This window comes from Microcebus murinus, chromosome 12 (assembly GCF_040939455.1).
Source record: "Microcebus murinus isolate Inina chromosome 12, M.murinus_Inina_mat1.0, whole genome shotgun sequence".
In the NCBI taxonomy this organism is placed as follows: Eukaryota; Metazoa; Chordata; class Mammalia; order Primates; family Cheirogaleidae; genus Microcebus; species Microcebus murinus.
This window is the reverse complement of record NC_134115.1, coordinates 19,378,441-19,396,837: the sequence shown is the minus strand read 5'-3', so window position 1 is coordinate 19,396,837 and position 18,397 is coordinate 19,378,441. Positions and strand designations below refer to the sequence as shown.

Below are 18,397 nucleotides of genomic sequence, written 5' to 3'. Positions count from 1 at the left end.
TAATCACGACTTAAAAAGAAGTTTTATACTCTTCGATTGCCAAATACATTCCAATTAGCTGAAGGAAGGTCAGAAATTCTGTTTTCCCCCTTTTGGTCTTCAAAGCCTTTCCAGACTCTTCTAGTTGACCATTGGTTACTTGAGCCTCAATGTTAATCTGGACAAGCTGACAGTGGCATGTGGAGAACAAATATCTTCCCACAAGCTGTAAACCAGTATAACTGAGAGACTCAGTCTCTGCAAAAGGCAGTGATTGCCAGTGGGAAATAAATGCAACTCAGACTAATGTTTTTCTCTTGTACCATCTAATTTTGTTACTTAGAGCCACTCCGTTTTCCTATGTTTCCATGTTGCTCTTCGAACCACTTCTAATGTCTGATAGACATACTTCCTTAATGAATTCAGACTGTAAAGCCAAGGAAATGTGTGTGTATTTAAAGGCATATATATGTGTGCATTTTAAAGGTGTATGTAAGTGGGGGCTCTGCAAAGTTGATTATAAGAATTCTTAAATGGCCAGTAGTTGAGCAATCAAAACAACAAAAACTCCTTCTCAGGTCATTTCCTTGTGGTGTGTGTTGTATCAATTTTTATTGTTTTTTAAAATCAAGCAGGGTTTACAATAGCAATCATGTAATTCAGATAAGCAATTATTGTAATTGACCCTGGTGATGAGTATCCTTGGCTTTTACCATAGTTTGCTTAATACCTGAGAATGGCCAATTATCTCATAATGCCCACTTTATTGAGATTATTGTTTTAATTATGGCACTCAAAATACATCACTGTGTCAGCATTGTAGAGTCACACATTAGAACACTGCGTTCAACATTCAGAAATGTGTAAAGAACATCTAACCTCATCTTACGACATGGTTGTGATTGAGTTTTTTCTCTCTTCCAACTCCCAGCATTTTGAAATGTGGTTCATCCTAGCATGATCAGCTGTAGGGAGATAAAATCTGGGAACAACTGCAGGCAGAGTCAGTTGTGCTCTGGGAAGGGGCTGAAGGTGACTAGGTGCTGATAGGTAGGCAGGCCTTGTTGAGTAGGAGTTCTAATTGATAGTTCTAATTGACCGCTGCTACAGTGGCTTGCTGAAGATCTGAATATGCCTTAGGTCAGAGGTAGTCAACTTAGAATCACCTGGGAGCTTTTAAAGTTGCCCACACTCTGGCACTCACTCAGGCCCACCCCTCTAGAGGGAGTCTGGTTTAATTGTTCTAGGGTGGGGCCCAGGTGAGGCAAGCCCCACAGATGATTCTAATATACAGCCAGGGCTGAGAACCACTGCCCCTTCCTTTGAATTGTTTGCTACCTGTGACATTTTTGCATTCCAGCCATGACCCAAATGCTAGGACACCTTTTGTAGTCTTAATTGCTTTGTGCCTTACACTCCCTCTGTTTCCTCCCAGATTTAGCCCAGCTACCTCCCATGCCTGAAATAGCCTCAAATCCAGGTTTGGATCCTGATAATGCTCACTCTTTCTTCCAAGCGGTTCCAGATCTACCTATCCCATAGGAAGTCTCGGTGGATAAATCCCACCCCTTCATAAACCTGAGACCACTGTTTCTTATTAACATCTCAGTATGCTCTTATAGTTCAGCTTTCTGTTGATCACATAAATATGTCTTTCCTTTTTTCTAAGTTTTTTAAAATAAGGATCAGCATTTATTTTTTAGCATCTATCTCCAATATTTGATATAACACTTTGTGGAAATTTAATTCTGGTTGATTAGATCTGTAGTTATAAACCTCCGAGTTGTTTTTCCCCCTTCAGTGCTAAACCTGGGGGATAGAGTTCACATGCATCGTGCAGTCCTATGAGACCCTTAAGGTTAGGAACATTCTTGTGGGATACCTAAGACTCCTGCCCTTTTAAAGTTAAGAACCAATTTGAGATTGCAGATGCATGAAAATGGCATCGTTATTATGTTGGACAGACTTGATTCTATTCTAACTTAATATGCACAGGCATATACACAGGTGAAGTGAAGTGAGTCACTCAGTTATACCTCTGACATCTCCCTCAGATCCATCCTCTTCCCCATTCCCCAGTACCCCTTCAGTCTGAACCACCAGTGTCACCCCCTGGACCACAGCAGTGGTTCCTGACTGTGTCCCTGCTTTCCCTTCCAAGCTCTGTTGCCTGCCTGGCTCACTTAAACCAACACCAACAGCACGGAGTAAAGCAGGGGCACCAAAAGTGAAAGCTCATCTTCAATTCAAAATTTTGCAATTTTAATTTTAGCATACATGCAAGCTTTGTATTGGATACTTACTATTGTTTTTATCTTTAATTGCAAAGGATGGGAGGTACATAATATCATTTTTCTTAAGGGCTTTTAAAATTCTTATTCTGATTCTAGCCTCCCTCTAAGAGAACTTCTCAAAGATCTCTGAGCAGTTTTTAGAATGTGTGTTTGTCATCTCATTGCTCCCCTTCAGTGGCACTTAGACTAAAACACAGCCCTTCTCATCATGGCCTTCAGGGGCTGCACCCTGGGCCCCCTCCTCCAGGGTTGTCCCTCTGTGCTTTCTCCACATCAGGCACCCAGCCCTCTTGTTTGCTCTAGTGTCACTGCCAGCTTTTCCCTTCTTATAGTGCCGGTGCATGTTATTCCGTCTGTCTAGAACATTCTTCTGGCTGTTAACACAGTTGGCTCCAGCTGTTGCTCCTGGTTTCAGCCAGAATGTTATCTTTTTGAAGAGGCCTTTCCTGACCGCCCTGTCACTAGTTAGTCTCAGTCTTAGCATTTTGGTTATCTCCTCTGTACTACATTGGTATTCACACTTACTTTATTATTTTTTATTGTTAATAACTTACTTTATTTTTATGTCTTCTAACTAGAACCAGTGCTTTGTGAGGTCAGGGTTCTCATCTGCCCTTTTTATTGTATTTCTAGTGCCTTAGGGCCCAGCAGAGTACCTGGCAGATCATGGAAACTCAGTGTAATAACCCACGTGCTTTGTTATTAACAGGGGACTGTGTGCTGCGTGCCCCCTCCCCCATGTCAGTCTGAAGACTGCAGTCATTTAGAGTCATTTGTCTAATTTCAGTGAAATCAGGCTTACAAGTCCTAGTCTTCACTTCTATCATTGTAACTCCAGGTTTCTAGAAGGCACATTTGACATGGTTTCTACAAACTGGAGAAAGAGCAGAACTTCTAAAGAGGCCACTAATCCAAGAGGGCAGGAAAACGCCCAGACTTAAAATGTTTGACTATGGAGAAGTGAAGTAACTTTTCCCCAGAGGCTTGAGGAAGTGCCTGCCACCCTCTTTCAAAGGCATGCCCAGAGGAAACATTTGTGGCAGCTCTCTGGGCCTCCAGCTGCCCAGATTGGGTTGCTGCAGAGGCTTGGCCATTGACTTTTAGACAGATTGCAGAAATAAGCATGAAAGAAAGAGTGGTATGCCAGACACTTCATGTAGTTACTGCATTTAATTGTCATAGCTGCCTTAGTTTGTTTGGGTTGCTATAACAAGATACCATAAACTGGACAATTTAAACAGAAATTTATTTTCTCACAGTTCTAGAGACTAGGAAGTCCAGGATCTAGGAGTCGCTAATTAGGTGTCTGGTGAGGGCCTGTTTCCTGGTTCATAGATGGTCCTTCATGGAAGGGGGTGGAGAAATTCCTTTGGGCCTCTTTTATAAGGACACTAGCTAGCCATTCTTGAAGGCTCCATCCTTATGACCCCAATCACTTCTTTAAGGCACCACCTCCAAGTAACCTTTGGGGGTTTAGGTTTCAACACAGGAATGTGGGGAATGAAGGGGACACAGCCATTCAGGCCATAACAATGATAATCCTGTAAGGTAAGTATCCTTATCTCCATTTTATAGGTATGAAAATTGAGGCCTTCAGGGGGTAACTTGCCTGGAGTCTCACAACAACTGATAAATGCTGGAGCTGAGGGTTAAAACCAGAGTACTCTTACCCTAGAGCCCAGGCTTATTCCATTCCATACCCTTCCTCTAGAAGTCACAACACTTGCTGGATAGCTAGTGCCTTACTCATCTTTGTGTCCCGAGTGTGTAGCACATTGCCAACACAGAGTAGCCATTCAGCTAAAATTGGAGGACGACTGGTATTACAACAGGAGACTCCTTGTAAAGTCTTTGTTATACTCCAGATGAAGGAGCACAGCCGCATTTTTCTTCTGCCAGCTAGCATTGAAAGCCCTTGGCTCCAACCTACTCTCTGTTCCCAGTAGAGGGAAGTCAGTGGGTGTCTGTTTTAGCAAACTTTGTCAATGGCTCAAATGTCTGTGAGATGGCATTTGATTAATCCCAAGCTCCTTGTTGCTTTCTCGCACACACTAGTTTGTGGGATCTTCTGCATCTCGATTACTGTGTCCTGGAAGCTTACAAACCACAAGAGGGTAGATTGTTGGCTGCCTTGGCAGAGGGCTGTCCTGTGATGGGACTGCACATGCATGCAGAGAGAGAGACCAGACCACAAAAGTCATACCTGTGCTTTGAGTTATTTTTTTATCTTCATTCATTTGGCAAACACTTATGAATTGTCCTTGCATTACAAAGTACAGGATGTCCTTCAAGCCATATTTAGCATTAAATAGCAAAAACATACCACTGAGCTAGTGTTTTTTTCTTTTTAATAAAATACTGATTGATCGAATGTTATTTCATTTTTCTTTGTGGTGAGTGAGAATATTTTCTTCCAGTCCATTTTCAGCATGTTGCTGTTACCACACCATTTAGCTCGATGCCAAATTGCAGTTGGCTCCATTCATTTCTGTTTACCGAGTAGCGCTGTAGTGATTAAATGTCACTGGGTACACTGAGTATACAAAAGTAATTAACCTAAAAGGACATGTTAGAATAAGGGTCAACAACCTCTTTAGCCCATAAGGCCACCAGCAAGACAGAGTATTGACAGAGGTATTGCTGGCAGGGCAGTGTGGGTGGGGTGGAGGGGGGACTGGAGAAGGGGAAGGAGAGAAGCAAATGGAAGGAGGAAAGGGCAGTGGGAAGGGTCAGAGGAGCAGGAAGCCACAGACCAGTGCTCACGGTTGTCTGGGATGGCAGCTAGAACAGGGTCTGAGATAGTTTTTATCATTCTCTTATAATTTAGCCCTCTGACATGTGATAATTTGTTGGGGGTGGGGAGTGATTAGATCACAACTTGCCTTACGTTTCAACATTACAGTGTTGGTTGGGGGAGTGCTCTGGTTAGACCAGAGTTAATTTTGACATATGCTTGGTGGATCAACGTGTTCTTCCAGTGTTTTATATATTTTGTCAAAAACCCTTAGATTGTTAGATCCAGTTGTCCTATGAAAGCTACTGCTTGAAATCATTTCTTTAGAATGAATTGAAATTGTATCACTGAGTATCTGTATCTCATTTGTTTTCATTCCTCAGTGTACTAAAGTCACTATCAGTCACAAGTGATATTAATACTTCATGTTGCTTTGCATACAATTAATAAAAATTTACCTAAAGCTCTAAGTAGTCATCTGTGACTTCAAAATCAAACAATGAAAACTTCTTTTCTTTTTTTTTCTTTTTAAAACAAGTACCTTTATAAAGAACAATTTAAATATTTAATGAAGAACCTTCAGACCAAGGTTTGTCTGCCTTATATTTGGCTTTCTCTTTTATCACCTGTGTGTAGTGACTTATTCCTCAGGAAAAAAAATACAAGTACTGAGGATGTTTTTTCTTTCACCACATTTCACCTTGGGGGATAACATTTCAAGGAGATCCCCAGGGTCACTATTCTCTAAGTGAGTGGCACAGAAAAACTGCTGATGCCTGTATTCCTCCCTTGTGAGTGTGTCCAACAGAATTCCTTTAAATCCTACCTTGTCAGTGGCCAGACTTCACTAAGATTTGTTTCTCTTGATCACAGACAGCAGAGGAGTATGTGATGAGAGACAAGGAAGAGGATAACCAGTTGAAAACTCTCCCTTATGTGGAAGATTTATTTCTTTTTGAATAAAGAAAAAATTGGTGGCCTTGATACATTTATTCAACAACAGATATTCATTGCATGCCCACCTAGGGGCTAACTCTGGCACTGACCTTAGGGAGGGACTTGCATCCTTGATTGGTAGGAGGAGCAACAGTGAAAAGGGACCACCTTTAAAAACTCTTTCATTACCTGACACCATTCTGACTTTTGTTTCAGTTTCGGTTTTTGTGCTGCATCCTCGTAATGCCTTTTCAGCATAGTCCTGAAAATTGTCTTGTTAGCCTATCACTTTCAAAATTCCCATTTTTGAAGGCTGCTTTCCTCATTTGATATTCCTACACATACCTACACCTCTCTCTCAATCTCTCCCCTCCCCACTCACTCACATACACAACCTGTTCTTCTGACTGTGACAGTGGTTATATTGAGTGCTGAAGATCCACAAATAAATTTTAATAAGAAATATCATGCCTTTTAGGAATGTCAGTACAATGAAAATTATGGGAACAAGTCATGCATGAGTAAATCAGTTTTGTGCTCATTCTTTTGTTCAGCAACTATTAATTGAGATACCAATGAAGTGCTGGATTTACGTGATGATCAAAACAGGCATAGTCCCTGCCTTCATGGAACTTCTAGTCAAGTAGATAAGTCAAGCAAATCATCAAAATAATGGCCACAATAACGATGCTAGGAAGGACGCACAGGGGGGCTGTGATAGACATTTACAGGAGGGAACCCCTTGGATAGCATCACAGAAAAGACCTTTCTGAGAATAGGACATTTAAACTGAGACATAAAAGATGAAAAGATGATAGACATTCAGAGGCTGGAAAAGAGCATACTTGGCAGAAGCCTGCACAAAGACTCTTGAGAGGTGGAAAAGTTCGTGTGTCCAACACTCTGAGGAGACTTTCAGATGAGATTATAGAGGGTATGGAGGGGCCAGATCAGGCCTGTTACTTTTATAAAGTGCTAGATGCTTGTCTTAGTGAATGTTGATTTCTGTTGTAACTTTGAGAACTTTTAGACCTGCATTGTCTAATATGATAACCACAAGCCACATGTGGCCTTTCAGCACCAGCAACATGGCTAGTCCAATTGAGATGTGCTGTACATATAAAATGTACACCAGATTTCGATAAAGACTTAGTACTAAAAAATGTAAATATTGATTACATGTTGACATGCCATTTTTTGAAACAATGGATTAAATGTGATTAAAATTAACTTTACTATATCTGGTTATTAGAAAAATGTAAAATACATATATGACTCACATATTTATTTGACTCAAATATTTATATTTGTTTATCAGTGCCAGTCTAAAGAACTCACTTAAATATTTTAATGAAAAACCTCAGGACCAATAGGTTACGTAATTGATCATTGAAAACTGTTTAACCATTTTGTAGTGATATGAAGAAGACCAGGAGTTCCTGATTAGCAACTCAAAAACTATTAGGCAGCCTCCCTTTAAAATTCATACGTTGTCATGTTCTTCTGTATTTCTGCTGAATTAGCCTCAGTCAGATGTTGTATAGAGTATATTTGCATACATAATACATAAGATTGTATATCAGACTCTGTGGAGTTAACACTCTTTGGAAGAAAAAAATGTTTAGCCTTTCAAATACATTAAAACAGTTTACTGGAGAAAAAATAGCAACGTGAAAAGACTTTCTTTTCCAATAAATTTTAATAGTTACTAAAATGAGGATTCTGGTCCATTAAGATATAGCTTGCCAAGTCTTAAAGCTTAGTCACTTATTTTCTTTGAGCCGCTACCCTACTTCAGCTTCTTTCAAAGCAGCTGTTAGGATTGTGTTGATAATTTGATTCCAAAACAGCACAGAACAGGAATAGGTTTAAAGTCAATTCACCTTCCCAGAAAATCCAGGAAAGAAATTTTTGCCAGTTCACCCCCCACCCCTGCCCCTCTTTGTTTTTAGGGCAAACTAATGTACTGCATCATATTTGCCAGTGAGACTTAGTAACATTGGTTATAAGGCAGTAGGTGAATGAGTGGTTAGGATATATTTTATAGGTGCTGTATTGAAAAAGAAAATCCCAGAAGAAGGTGGCTGGTACATGTGACTGTAATTTATACTGGGTCAACATAATAAGATTTATAGAATCTATATTAATGAGTTCAGGGAATTCTTGGTAGAGGACAAATGCACATGGGAGTATTAGGCTTTGCAAACTTTGAGGAAGTTCATTGGATCGAAGGGCATGAAATGGCTTTGGGGCAGTTTAAATAGTTTAAAAGATGTATGCAATACAAAGTTGTGTGCACTTGACAATTTTTACTATAGTTTTTGATAGACTGTGCAATCTCTAATCATCAGGAATTAAGAATGAGATTACTTGATTAATTTAGCTTGTGCTTTGGGTTCTTGTCCCCTCTCATTCACCTAGTTGTTTCCTGTGTGGCCCACAGCTTGGACCACTTGCAGACTGGCTATCAAGGGAGGGAAGCTAAGCTGTCTACACAAGAATCAACCCTATATCTTTGGCATCAAAGCATCATGTTCCAGCAGCTCAGCTTGCCAGCTAAAGTAACTGTATTTAATGAAATTTCTGGGGAAGAGCCAACGGCTTTATTCCAGGAAGAGGAAATAACAGTCAAGCCAACCCCAAGAGGACATTAAGATAATGTTCTAATTTAAAATCAATTTTATTGATACCTTATAAATTATTAGGGCATTTTATCCTAACCAAGTAATATATAATGCTGAGGCCATGAAAACAAAACGTGGATAACTGAATATTGAAGTACTATATTTTCTACCTCGTGAAGAAAAAAATATGGAGGACTTTTGTATTCTGAGTATTTTGACTCACAAAGCCCTACTGAAAAATAAGGTGTATATTTCATTCTTCAATGTATATGTTTCATGAAATACATTTCATGTGTTTCTGTACTTAGTGGGTTGAATATTTGTTGAATAAGTTCTTGAGTGGAAATGGAAGTTTAGAGAGGTTCATCAACTTGTCCAAGGCTACACAGCAAGTGTTACATCCTGATACTGAACCCAGGCCTGTCTGACTGTCATATAGCATGACCATTATAGACTGTCAGTTCCTCTGGTTTGAAAATATTTTGATTACCTGCAAAATAAATCTGTCTTTACCCAAGGTTTTCTTACCAGGAGAAAAGCAGAGAGACAAAAACAATAGAACATTTTAAAGAATATGTTTTTCAGGAAATGTTATAGAAGATAAAACAATTACTATGATTAGATTCGTTACTTTATATGGAGATTATATTAACTCTTCTTTTAATAAGGGCAAGTCTTCAAAAAGTCCCAGTCATTTTTGGAGGTGAGTTTTGATTTATGCTAATTTGAAAAATGCAAGTTTCATGAGGTTTATTTACAGATTGTGGTTTTAATGACTTCCTTAGTCAAGCAGGTTATGTAAAAAAAAGTCTTATTGTAATAAGCAACAAACTGATAACAGTGATTAGCTAAAAGTCCTACCATATGTAAGTTTTAAGTTAATTTACATAAATTTTCATGTGTTATGGGTCCCTATGTAGATTTTGACCAGATAATTTCCACTTTAAAGTTCTTATATTTAATTTTTTCCAATTGAGAATTAAATTTTCCATCTATCCTGGTTGTTTCCTTATAAATGAGGTAATACATGTTAAAATGTGTTTTTTTGTTTTTTGTGGGTTTTTTTCAATTTTAAAGAGTTCTATGAATGGAAATATAAACATTTGACTTAATACGCAGTACAGTAAAATCTAACCAGAAATGCTTCTGTGATATGGTACTATGTTTAGTTTGGTGTACATAGGTTTACTCAGGATATTTATTACTTTTACATCAAAACTTGTTGAAGGTATTTATAAAATATGCAGTGCTTTAAGGACTAGTGGACATGACTGACTCTGGGTAATTCATGATTGTAGAGCTCATTCTTCTGAAAGTACGTTTTCCTAGTAGGAGGAATGTGTAGAGTCTCTGCTTATCTTTGACTTTCTGAATTCAAGAAAGTTGCCAGTATTCATTTCTGTTTTAGACATAGGTCTTTTACTTTTCTAAAGGGTTGCAGAGGAAATTATGATTGAAGGCTTTGGTCAGGGGATCGATAAAGGATCTTCAGTGGTCTTCTTCAGCTGTCTGTCTCTGTCCTTCCCACTGCCATAAACAAACAACTGAACTGTCCCTGACTCAGACTGTTGGAGAATTCTTGTGCTGAATGAACTGAAGTTAGAGTAACAGTATAATTTATCATCTAAACTGGGCTGTTTTTGAGAGTGAAGAGAAGCTTGAACAACATGTGTAGAAAGGGCAAACCAGGACTTGCAGTCTCCCTAGCCAGGTTTTCATGGTGCCCTCTGCCTCCTCATTATCCCTTTTATATTTTTGAAAACTGATTTATGCTTTGGTACCAAGTAGATAGGGTTTTTGAAGGCCACAGCACAGCTGAAGAGTAAACAAGCCATAGCAAATGAGTCTTAGGCTTCTTGATCATAGTTGTCCACTTGACCTTTAGCATGTTCTTCCTGGTTGTTATCTTCTAAGAGGGCAGGGGAGTCTTGTCACTGCACCTTTGCAAATGGAAAGCAGAATTAACATGATTTGCATTTGAAATAAGATTTAAAAGTCCATTGTGGAAGTGGTATTTATAGTCCTGTCTCAGTGCTATATTAAACCAAAACCTTGTTTTGGTTAATAACTGCCTGTTGAAGCCCTATCATTATGGACCATCTGAATATCTATGCTGTGGGGAAGCACTGCAAATGCCTAGAATAGTCTTTACCTGAGGTTTAAAATAGAAAATCCCAGGGAGCTCACCATCCCAATCTCTGTAGTAAATAGAATGGGCTAAAGTACAGCGTAGAGCAGTGGAACAGAGTTGCTCTTATGGAAGGGGTAGGCTGTGTGCCTGGGACTGTGCCTTGTGGTCTATGCGGATTATATTTCTTTGTCCTCAGAGCAGCCCCATGTGGGTGGGGACAGGGTGTTGTTATCCCAGACTAGGCAACATCCCTATGGCTACACAGCTATTAAGTGGAAGACTCTAGACTCAAACCCAGGCAGTCTGACTCCAGAGAGATGCTCTTGCCTGCTATTAAAATCTGTGCTCCCTGTTATTAAGATTAGCTAATTATAACAACACTACCTTCTTTGAGGGGAAGATTCTACTTTATAGAATCTTTTACATATGTGGTCATCTTTGATCTTGAGGTGGCTAAGGAATAAAGGTAGAGGGGCAGGGCCGTCCTTTTCAAGTTGCTAGAGGTGTCAGTTTTCCTTCTGACTCAGTCAACAGCCTCAGTAAAGTCTGGGTGAATGTCAAGCTAGGATGTAGAATTTTTTCATTTTGAAATTAGAATCTAATTTGTAATATTAGGAATATCTGTCTTTAAAGCTTACTTTTTGCTACCAAAGCAGTTGGGGTTTCCATGTAATAAGATTTATAAACTTTTATTATTTTTCTCCTTGGTTTTCTCTCATTTGTTTTCCCCCTTTTTTCTTTAAACACATCTTCCCTGTTCTTTTTTTAATATGCCAGTATAAGTGCTTACTTTTAAAAATACATTTTAAAAATAGAGTTTTACTAACCGTTCACATACCAGGATATCTTGTCTTCTCAGGATCAGCCATTGCTTTTGACTCTGACTCTCCATTCATAACAGATCTGCTAAGACACACATACACACACACGATCAAACTGAAATGAGAAAAGACTTGTGTTTAGAGTTTCTAAATTTGTACATTTACAGGGTCCTGATGCAGCTCCAGTAAGTTTCTTATGTACTAAGCTTGAGAAATATCTAACCTGGCTGAGCTTTTAAAATAATAGAAATAAAGCTTTTCTAGTAAAAGCATGGCTTTATCAGTATTTATTTAATTCCTCCTATTCACATACTCAGCAGAGATCCAAGTGGCCTTCCAGTGGCAGAATGGTGGACTTCGAAGATTCATGATGAGAGTCAGTGCCAACTCCAATTTGATTCCAGAGCAATTATGTTATTAGAGCATTGCTGATTGCCCCAGTGCCCATTGTGCAGCTTAACCTTTAAATGCTAGTGATAATTAACTACTTTATCATTCTACCAGGAAACTCTAACATGCAGCTCTGTTCTACAGTAAAATTTAAAAATAAAATGCCTGCACAACCAGAAATAGTCAGTTGAAGAAAAATAAAGCTATTTGGTTGTGCATGTGTGCCAGTAAATAAGCATAAGAATGTAAATAGGCATTACCATTTAGTATTAATTTTCAGAAATTGTTTCTTCGTTGTTTAAAGATTATTACTTTTGAACAGAGTGGAAATAACTTTCAGTAGAGTGTATCAGAATCAAAATGCTCAGATAGTTGTTAATCATATATATACAGTTTTTCTTCTTCTTGTAAAATATGAAATTAGATTGAAGACATCTAGAGGCAGGTAAAGGAATAAAGGTGAAGAAAGTGCTGAGCCTGTCATATTACCAATTTAAAGGATACCACCACAAACTGTAACTCTAGGGAATAGTTTCTTATGGAATTGGTCATCCTAGTGATACTCTGAAAAGAAATGTATCATGTGAATTTTGGAGGCAGATTGAGGAGTGCAGAGGGAATGCTCAGCCATTTGTGTTCAAAAACATTTCTGGGCAGTTCTCTGCTGCTCACTATATTGTGTGCCCCTACTCTCAGGGAACCCACAGCCTGGAGTGGGAAGTAGCCATATAAACATAGCAATAAATTTATTACTACTCAGTGGAGGAACAAAATGTTAAGGGAAAAAGAGGAATGAGTGGTTAATTTTGCCAAATGGCATCTGAAGAAGCTCTGAAGGTTGACATTAGAGTTTGTTCTTAAGAAGGAATGAGGAGGATTGCAAAAGATAAATCTTAAGAATTAACAGGCATTGCCATAGGCCAGGGAAAAGGCTACAGATACAATGAAAATACACGGAGCACACACTAGCTCATAGCACTGATATGGGAGAATAAGGCCAGGGCTCTAGATTGGAGCATGGAATAAGGACTTTGAAAAACAGCCATACTCAGAAGTTTGGACTTTTTTTTCCTATGGACATTAGAAAACTGTCCTTGTTGAAGAGGAGTGAGAAGTGGCTGAAACTCTCTTTGGGAAATATGAATTACAGAAGTGAGGAAGATAGATTGGAGAAGGGAGAAACTAGAAATGGGGTTCTGACATGAAATATGGTAGGTGGTAGCCCATAGATAATGTTTGGATGCATGGTTTCAGTGATCATAAAAACCTAGTTGCCTTGGGTTATGATCTTAAAGTGAAGCAGAAGTGTTGAACTGAGTGTTGTGGCTTGGGAATGAGGTTGGGAACTCAATGGAAACATATAGAAATCAAGAAGTAGGTCAGTGTTTTTAAACATTGTTTAAAAAATGTTTTGCTTCAGTCTTCGGCCTTATCGAATAGTATCTGTGATCTTTTTTGCCTCTAAGCTTAAGGTTAAATGTTTGCTAGGGATAGTTATAGGGCTTGGCACATACGTTTTACAGGGTATTCCTATAAAACGAGCTGGTACAGCGGGCAAAGGTTTACAGAGACCCCCATCCCTACCAGTGGGCAGCCACTCACTGGTTCCATCTTTCTCCCCCACTGAACTCTCACCTGTATACCCTTGGAGCTGACCACTGATGCCTTGGTAGCCCTACTGATCAGAGTGGGGAAGAAGTCTATCAATTTTCCTCTAATAGTGTGCTTTGTAAATTTAGATGTGCCATGAAAGAAAATGTGGCATTATGATTGACTGGAAATAAAATGGAACATAGAACCAGAAGTTCTGGATATTATACTGTCTCCCATAGTTCATTAAGAGGCCCTTGTACATTTTGTATATCTTTATAAATTTTAATTATTAACAAAAGAGAAAGATAAAGCAAATAAAAGCTCAAAGAGTTAGTCTTAGATGAATAAAGTTATAAATGAGGAAGAAAATTGATTTGGATGGTAGGCAAAGGGTGTTCTGATAGTAATTCTTTGTTCTTCCTAGAACTTTTTTCCTTAGACATTTTATCTTCAGGTATTCTCTCTACTGCCCTCCAAGACAAACCCTTTCTTACCCTGGGCTAGGTTCATTTCACACTTGGGAGTCCTGCCCTGGTGCCCCACATAGTGACTTTGCTACTCAGGTCTTTGCCATCCACTCCTCAACAGGGCAGCCGAGCTCAGCCCAGCACCCTCTCTCACACTTCAGCTGTATTTCGGTCTTTCTTTGGCTTGCCCGTAACAGTTACTAGCCACGGTTAGTCCCAATTTTCAGTGGTGATTTCTTTCTATTGTTATCCATGATACTGAGCTCTTGTACCATCTAAATGTGCCCAGTTACCACCTGGCCTTTGTGGCAGACAAATTCCTTCTCTGCACTTCAGATTAGGCCACTGGTGGTGCTTTTGTGTGTGTGTGGGGGGTGGGGTTGGGGGGACTCTTCCAGTTGAGGGTTCCTTGAAAGCAGAGGTAAAACATGTGGCCTGGGCCTGAGCCTGACTGTGATCTCAAGAGGCGTGACCTGTCTTTCTCCACTCCCTGGCCCTATAATTTAATTTCCTGGGTTTCTAGAAATTAAAAAGAGCAAGCTCATGAAAAAAACCTCTAGCAGTCAGAAAGGAATAATGTGCATTTTTGGAGGTGTTGTCTTTCCTGCCACTCAGCAATAGACCTTTAACATAATGGGACTGAGCAAAATTCTGTAAATATGACCTTCATGTCATGTGATCACCATATTTGGGTGCTCGAATCTCCAAAGATTATCTCTCTTCTTTTTTCATTGAAGAATTACTGTGTACTCTCTGAAGCTCACTTTATTCATAGTTTATCTATAGAAACTTGAAATCCTGTTTCCCTGATTAACCAGCAAACTGTAAAAAATAACCCCCCAAAAAACCAAAAAATCTCCTTCCTTTTCTTCTTCCCTTTTCTCTTGTATCTGCTTCCTTTCCCAGCTTTTTAATGGTGCTTCAACAGTGTAATATTAATCTAAACATACCATTTGGACCAAACCCATTCTCTTTTGAGCTTACACTATTCCCTGCCACCCATTTTTTATTACTCTCATTCCTCTATCTACCTCTTTGCCTTCTCTTGCTTGTTCATTTTTTTTCCATTCCTTTCTATCTTGTCTTTTTTCCCTTACCTTTCTCTCTGTACCTCTTCTGTTCTCTTCTTATTTTGATCTCCTTCCCTCTCTGCTATCTCCTTAACAGCTTTGCAAGTGTGCACTAAAGAACAAAAAGGAGAGAGACTCAAGTAACTAAAAAAGTTGCTCTATTAAGGGGTGGTCATTTCTCAACCGTTTCTCCTTCTAATTCCAGAGCTCTTCGGTATCCCCATCAGCCAGTTTCCGAGGTGCTGAAAAGCACAGAAACTCCACAGACTACTCCTCTGAGAGCAAAAAGCAGAAAACTGAAGAAAAGGAGATTGCAGCTCGTTATGTAAGTTCATTCACCTTTGCTTTAGGGAAGGCCAGCTGGCCTTGCTTTTTATCAGCAGTCCTTTCACCCTTAACTATTACCAGCCAACACTAGAACACAGAATAACAACATCCTTTAGGAGAAAGAACATATTTGTTGCATTTATAGCTCTGTCTCATTGGCGAGCCGAAGGCCAGTGTGTATACAGGTGCATGCACGTGTGTATGTGGGAGGATAGAGTGCGTCATCTAGTAGCTAATAGAAGACTTGGGTGTTACATGTTATTTCTATAAGTGTATTTGCTTTCCCCCATATATTTCAAGATAGTTGAATTTCCTGTTGTTAGCTAGATATGTTAAGGAAAAATGTAAAATCATGAAAAATTTATTAAAATGCCTAGATAGATTCATGTGCGTCAAGTTTTGTGGAATATAACTTGCAAAGACATCCAGATTGTCCCTAACATGGGATGAAGCTCATATTGTGCTAGTGTCTGGACAGGTCCCTGAGCAAAAGGGAGCAAGCTGGGTGGGAGTGGTGTGGAGACAGGTGGCCCCTGTTCTGCTTCCCCTGCTGGAGTCTCCTGCGGGGCTGCAGGCTTCATGAGAAACTGGAAATCTGAATTTTTACCTCCTAATTTTAACATTGTGGCTACTTAGATTTTTTAAAACACTGACAGACCAAACCATGCCCATCTGTAGGCTGGACTATCCCAGGCATGCCAGTTTGCAGCCTCTATTCTAGAATAGTAAGCAAGGCATCAACTCCAGTTTTTGAAACTGGAAAATGGAATCATATTTCTCAGCTCATAAAATCATCATGAGGATTAAAGAAGAAAATAGTACATTGTAAAGTGCTTAACATAGTTTACTACAGTTCATTTTTACAATCTATGAGGAATTAATCTGGACTTATCTAGGGTAAATCTAGCTAAAAATGTGGTATATTTTGCTGGGGGAGGAATTAATGCTTCTCACTTCTCAATGCAGGACAGCGATGGTGAGAAGAGTGATGACAACTTGGTGGTTGACGTTTCCAATGAGGTATGTTTGTGACTACTTTAATTTCCTAATCTTATCCAGCCATAACAAAGAATAGTGGCCAAACAATTAGTATTTAAAATGTTTTCTTACTTTCTAAAGGGACTCACTTTTTATTTAAATGAAAAATTATCTATTGCTGATTATATATGTTACTGGTCCTTTTTTTGTTGCTGTTCTTTTCTATGAAGTATTAAGTGTCTTTTTCTACCACAGTGAATGCACACCAGATACCTGTGGTCAGCCTACTGATCTCATTGACAAATAACTTGCAGATTGGTGGGGTTTTGGTTTTAAATAAGTACTATAAATATTGTAGTTGCTTCTTTGGCCTCTATACTGAATCTTTTATTTGGCACTTTCAGTGAGGCTTGTTATCTATTCCAGAACATCTTGCACTTTTAAGCTATTAAATGCTCTTGGCTAGAAATGTCCACACTCAAGGACCCCAGCATTGTGAATGTGCTATGCTGCATTACTACCCATGATGTTCCTTTGTAGGATCCATCTTCCCCTCGAGGGAGCCCAGCACATTCCCCAAGAGAGAATGGCCTGGACAAGACACGCCTGCTCAAGAAAGATGCCCCGATTAGTCCAGCCTCTATTGCATCTTCCAGCAGTACTCCTTCCTCCAAATCCAAAGAACTTAGCCTTGTAAGCAGCTCTTTACCATCTTTCTCAGTGGTGTCAGTTTCTAGGTGATATTTGTGTTTGATTTTTTTTTAAATTTTTATATTTTTCACATTTTTCTCTAAGACTTTTATTTCTAAATATACATGTATGTTCAGTATTGACAAAAGTCATGTTTGGAGCAGAGTAAGTTTACTAACTTTATCAGCAATGGGTGTTTGTTTTGTGATTCTTTTTGCAAAGATAGGAGAGGGATCTTTCTTAATGAAGATGAAAAATGTACACTGGGGTTACAGGGATGGTTTTGTTGGCTCAGTTTTTATGGTAAATTTAGTTTAGGGCTTGGATGTGATTTTGTTGCTACCTTTGTTTGAATTACCGGGCTACATATCACTGTAATAATTTTCCCTTCCTATCTAAAAAGCAATCTGTCATTTACAAACATCTACCTTGACTCACACCACAAATCTCAAATGCAGAAATGAACTTGTTCATGAGTCAGGATAATCTCTGCACCCTTTTCTTCTGTGTCTGTGTAGTTAATTGCATTTTTGCATGGTGTATCGTCTTTTATCCTCACCAGTTATTTCCTTGTAACATAACATCTAAAAAAAAAAGGGCGAACTAGTTTTCAAATAACTTCTGGAATTCACAGCTAAAGGAAAGGAAATCCCTCAATTTGTCTGCAAATTAGGGGGATATGTCAGACAGAGGGCTAGATTAAGTTTTTTTTTTTTCCTGTTGTTTTCTGTTGGCCTTCTGTGCACTGAGTCTGTCTGATGATTCAGGATTGAGTCTTTTTTCTAAGGGGACCTGTTAACCAGGAAGTCGTTTGTGATGTGAGCAATCCACCAGGAGCCCAAGGTTAAACCACTCAGTCTTTACCAAAGCCACCAGCAAATGGTCAGTCACAGTCAGGGAATCATGCTTTGCCAGCCTCCTTCTGCCTCTGATTCAGAACAGCTTCCTAGAAATGAATGACCCAAGCTGAAGAACCTTCTCCATTTCTCTTCTTTCTCTCCTGTTTTTCTTTTCCTTTTTCTTTTCTTTACCTTTTTTAATGTTTAATATCATTGTTAAAACCATGTTCTAATTACTGATACATTTCTTTATATCTCTTGTTAGAATGAAAAATCTACTACTCCTGTTTCAAAGTCCAATACCCCTACTCCACGAACTGATGCACCTACCCCAGGCAGTAACTCCACTCCTGGATTGAGGCCTGTACCTGGAAAACCACCAGGAGTCGACCCCTTGGGTTAGTAAGGAAAAAAAATCATTTCTATATATTATTCTTCTGTCTTTAAAGAATTTAAAGCAATTGAAAGAGAGTAATACATTAAAAGTACTAATGACCAGTATTGAATGATGATTAGACAAAGTT

The 18,397-nt window shown here is 39.0% G+C and overlaps 1 protein-coding gene across 11 annotated transcripts in view; it reads left to right on the top strand.

Moving 5' to 3' along the window:
* Positions 1-18,397, top strand: part of TLE4 (TLE family member 4, transcriptional corepressor) — a 148,467-nt gene that overhangs the window by 110,662 nt on the left and 19,408 nt on the right. For all 11 annotated transcript variants that reach the window (XM_012749747.2, XM_012749746.2, XM_012749744.2 and 8 more), the window contains 4 exons: positions 15,245-15,364; positions 16,333-16,386; positions 16,885-17,037; positions 18,139-18,271. In XM_012749747.2, coding sequence (XP_012605201.1) covers positions 15,245-15,364; positions 16,333-16,386; positions 16,885-17,037; positions 18,139-18,271 — 460 coding nt within the window. The remainder of the gene's footprint in view (positions 1-15,244; positions 15,365-16,332; positions 16,387-16,884; positions 17,038-18,138; positions 18,272-18,397) is intronic.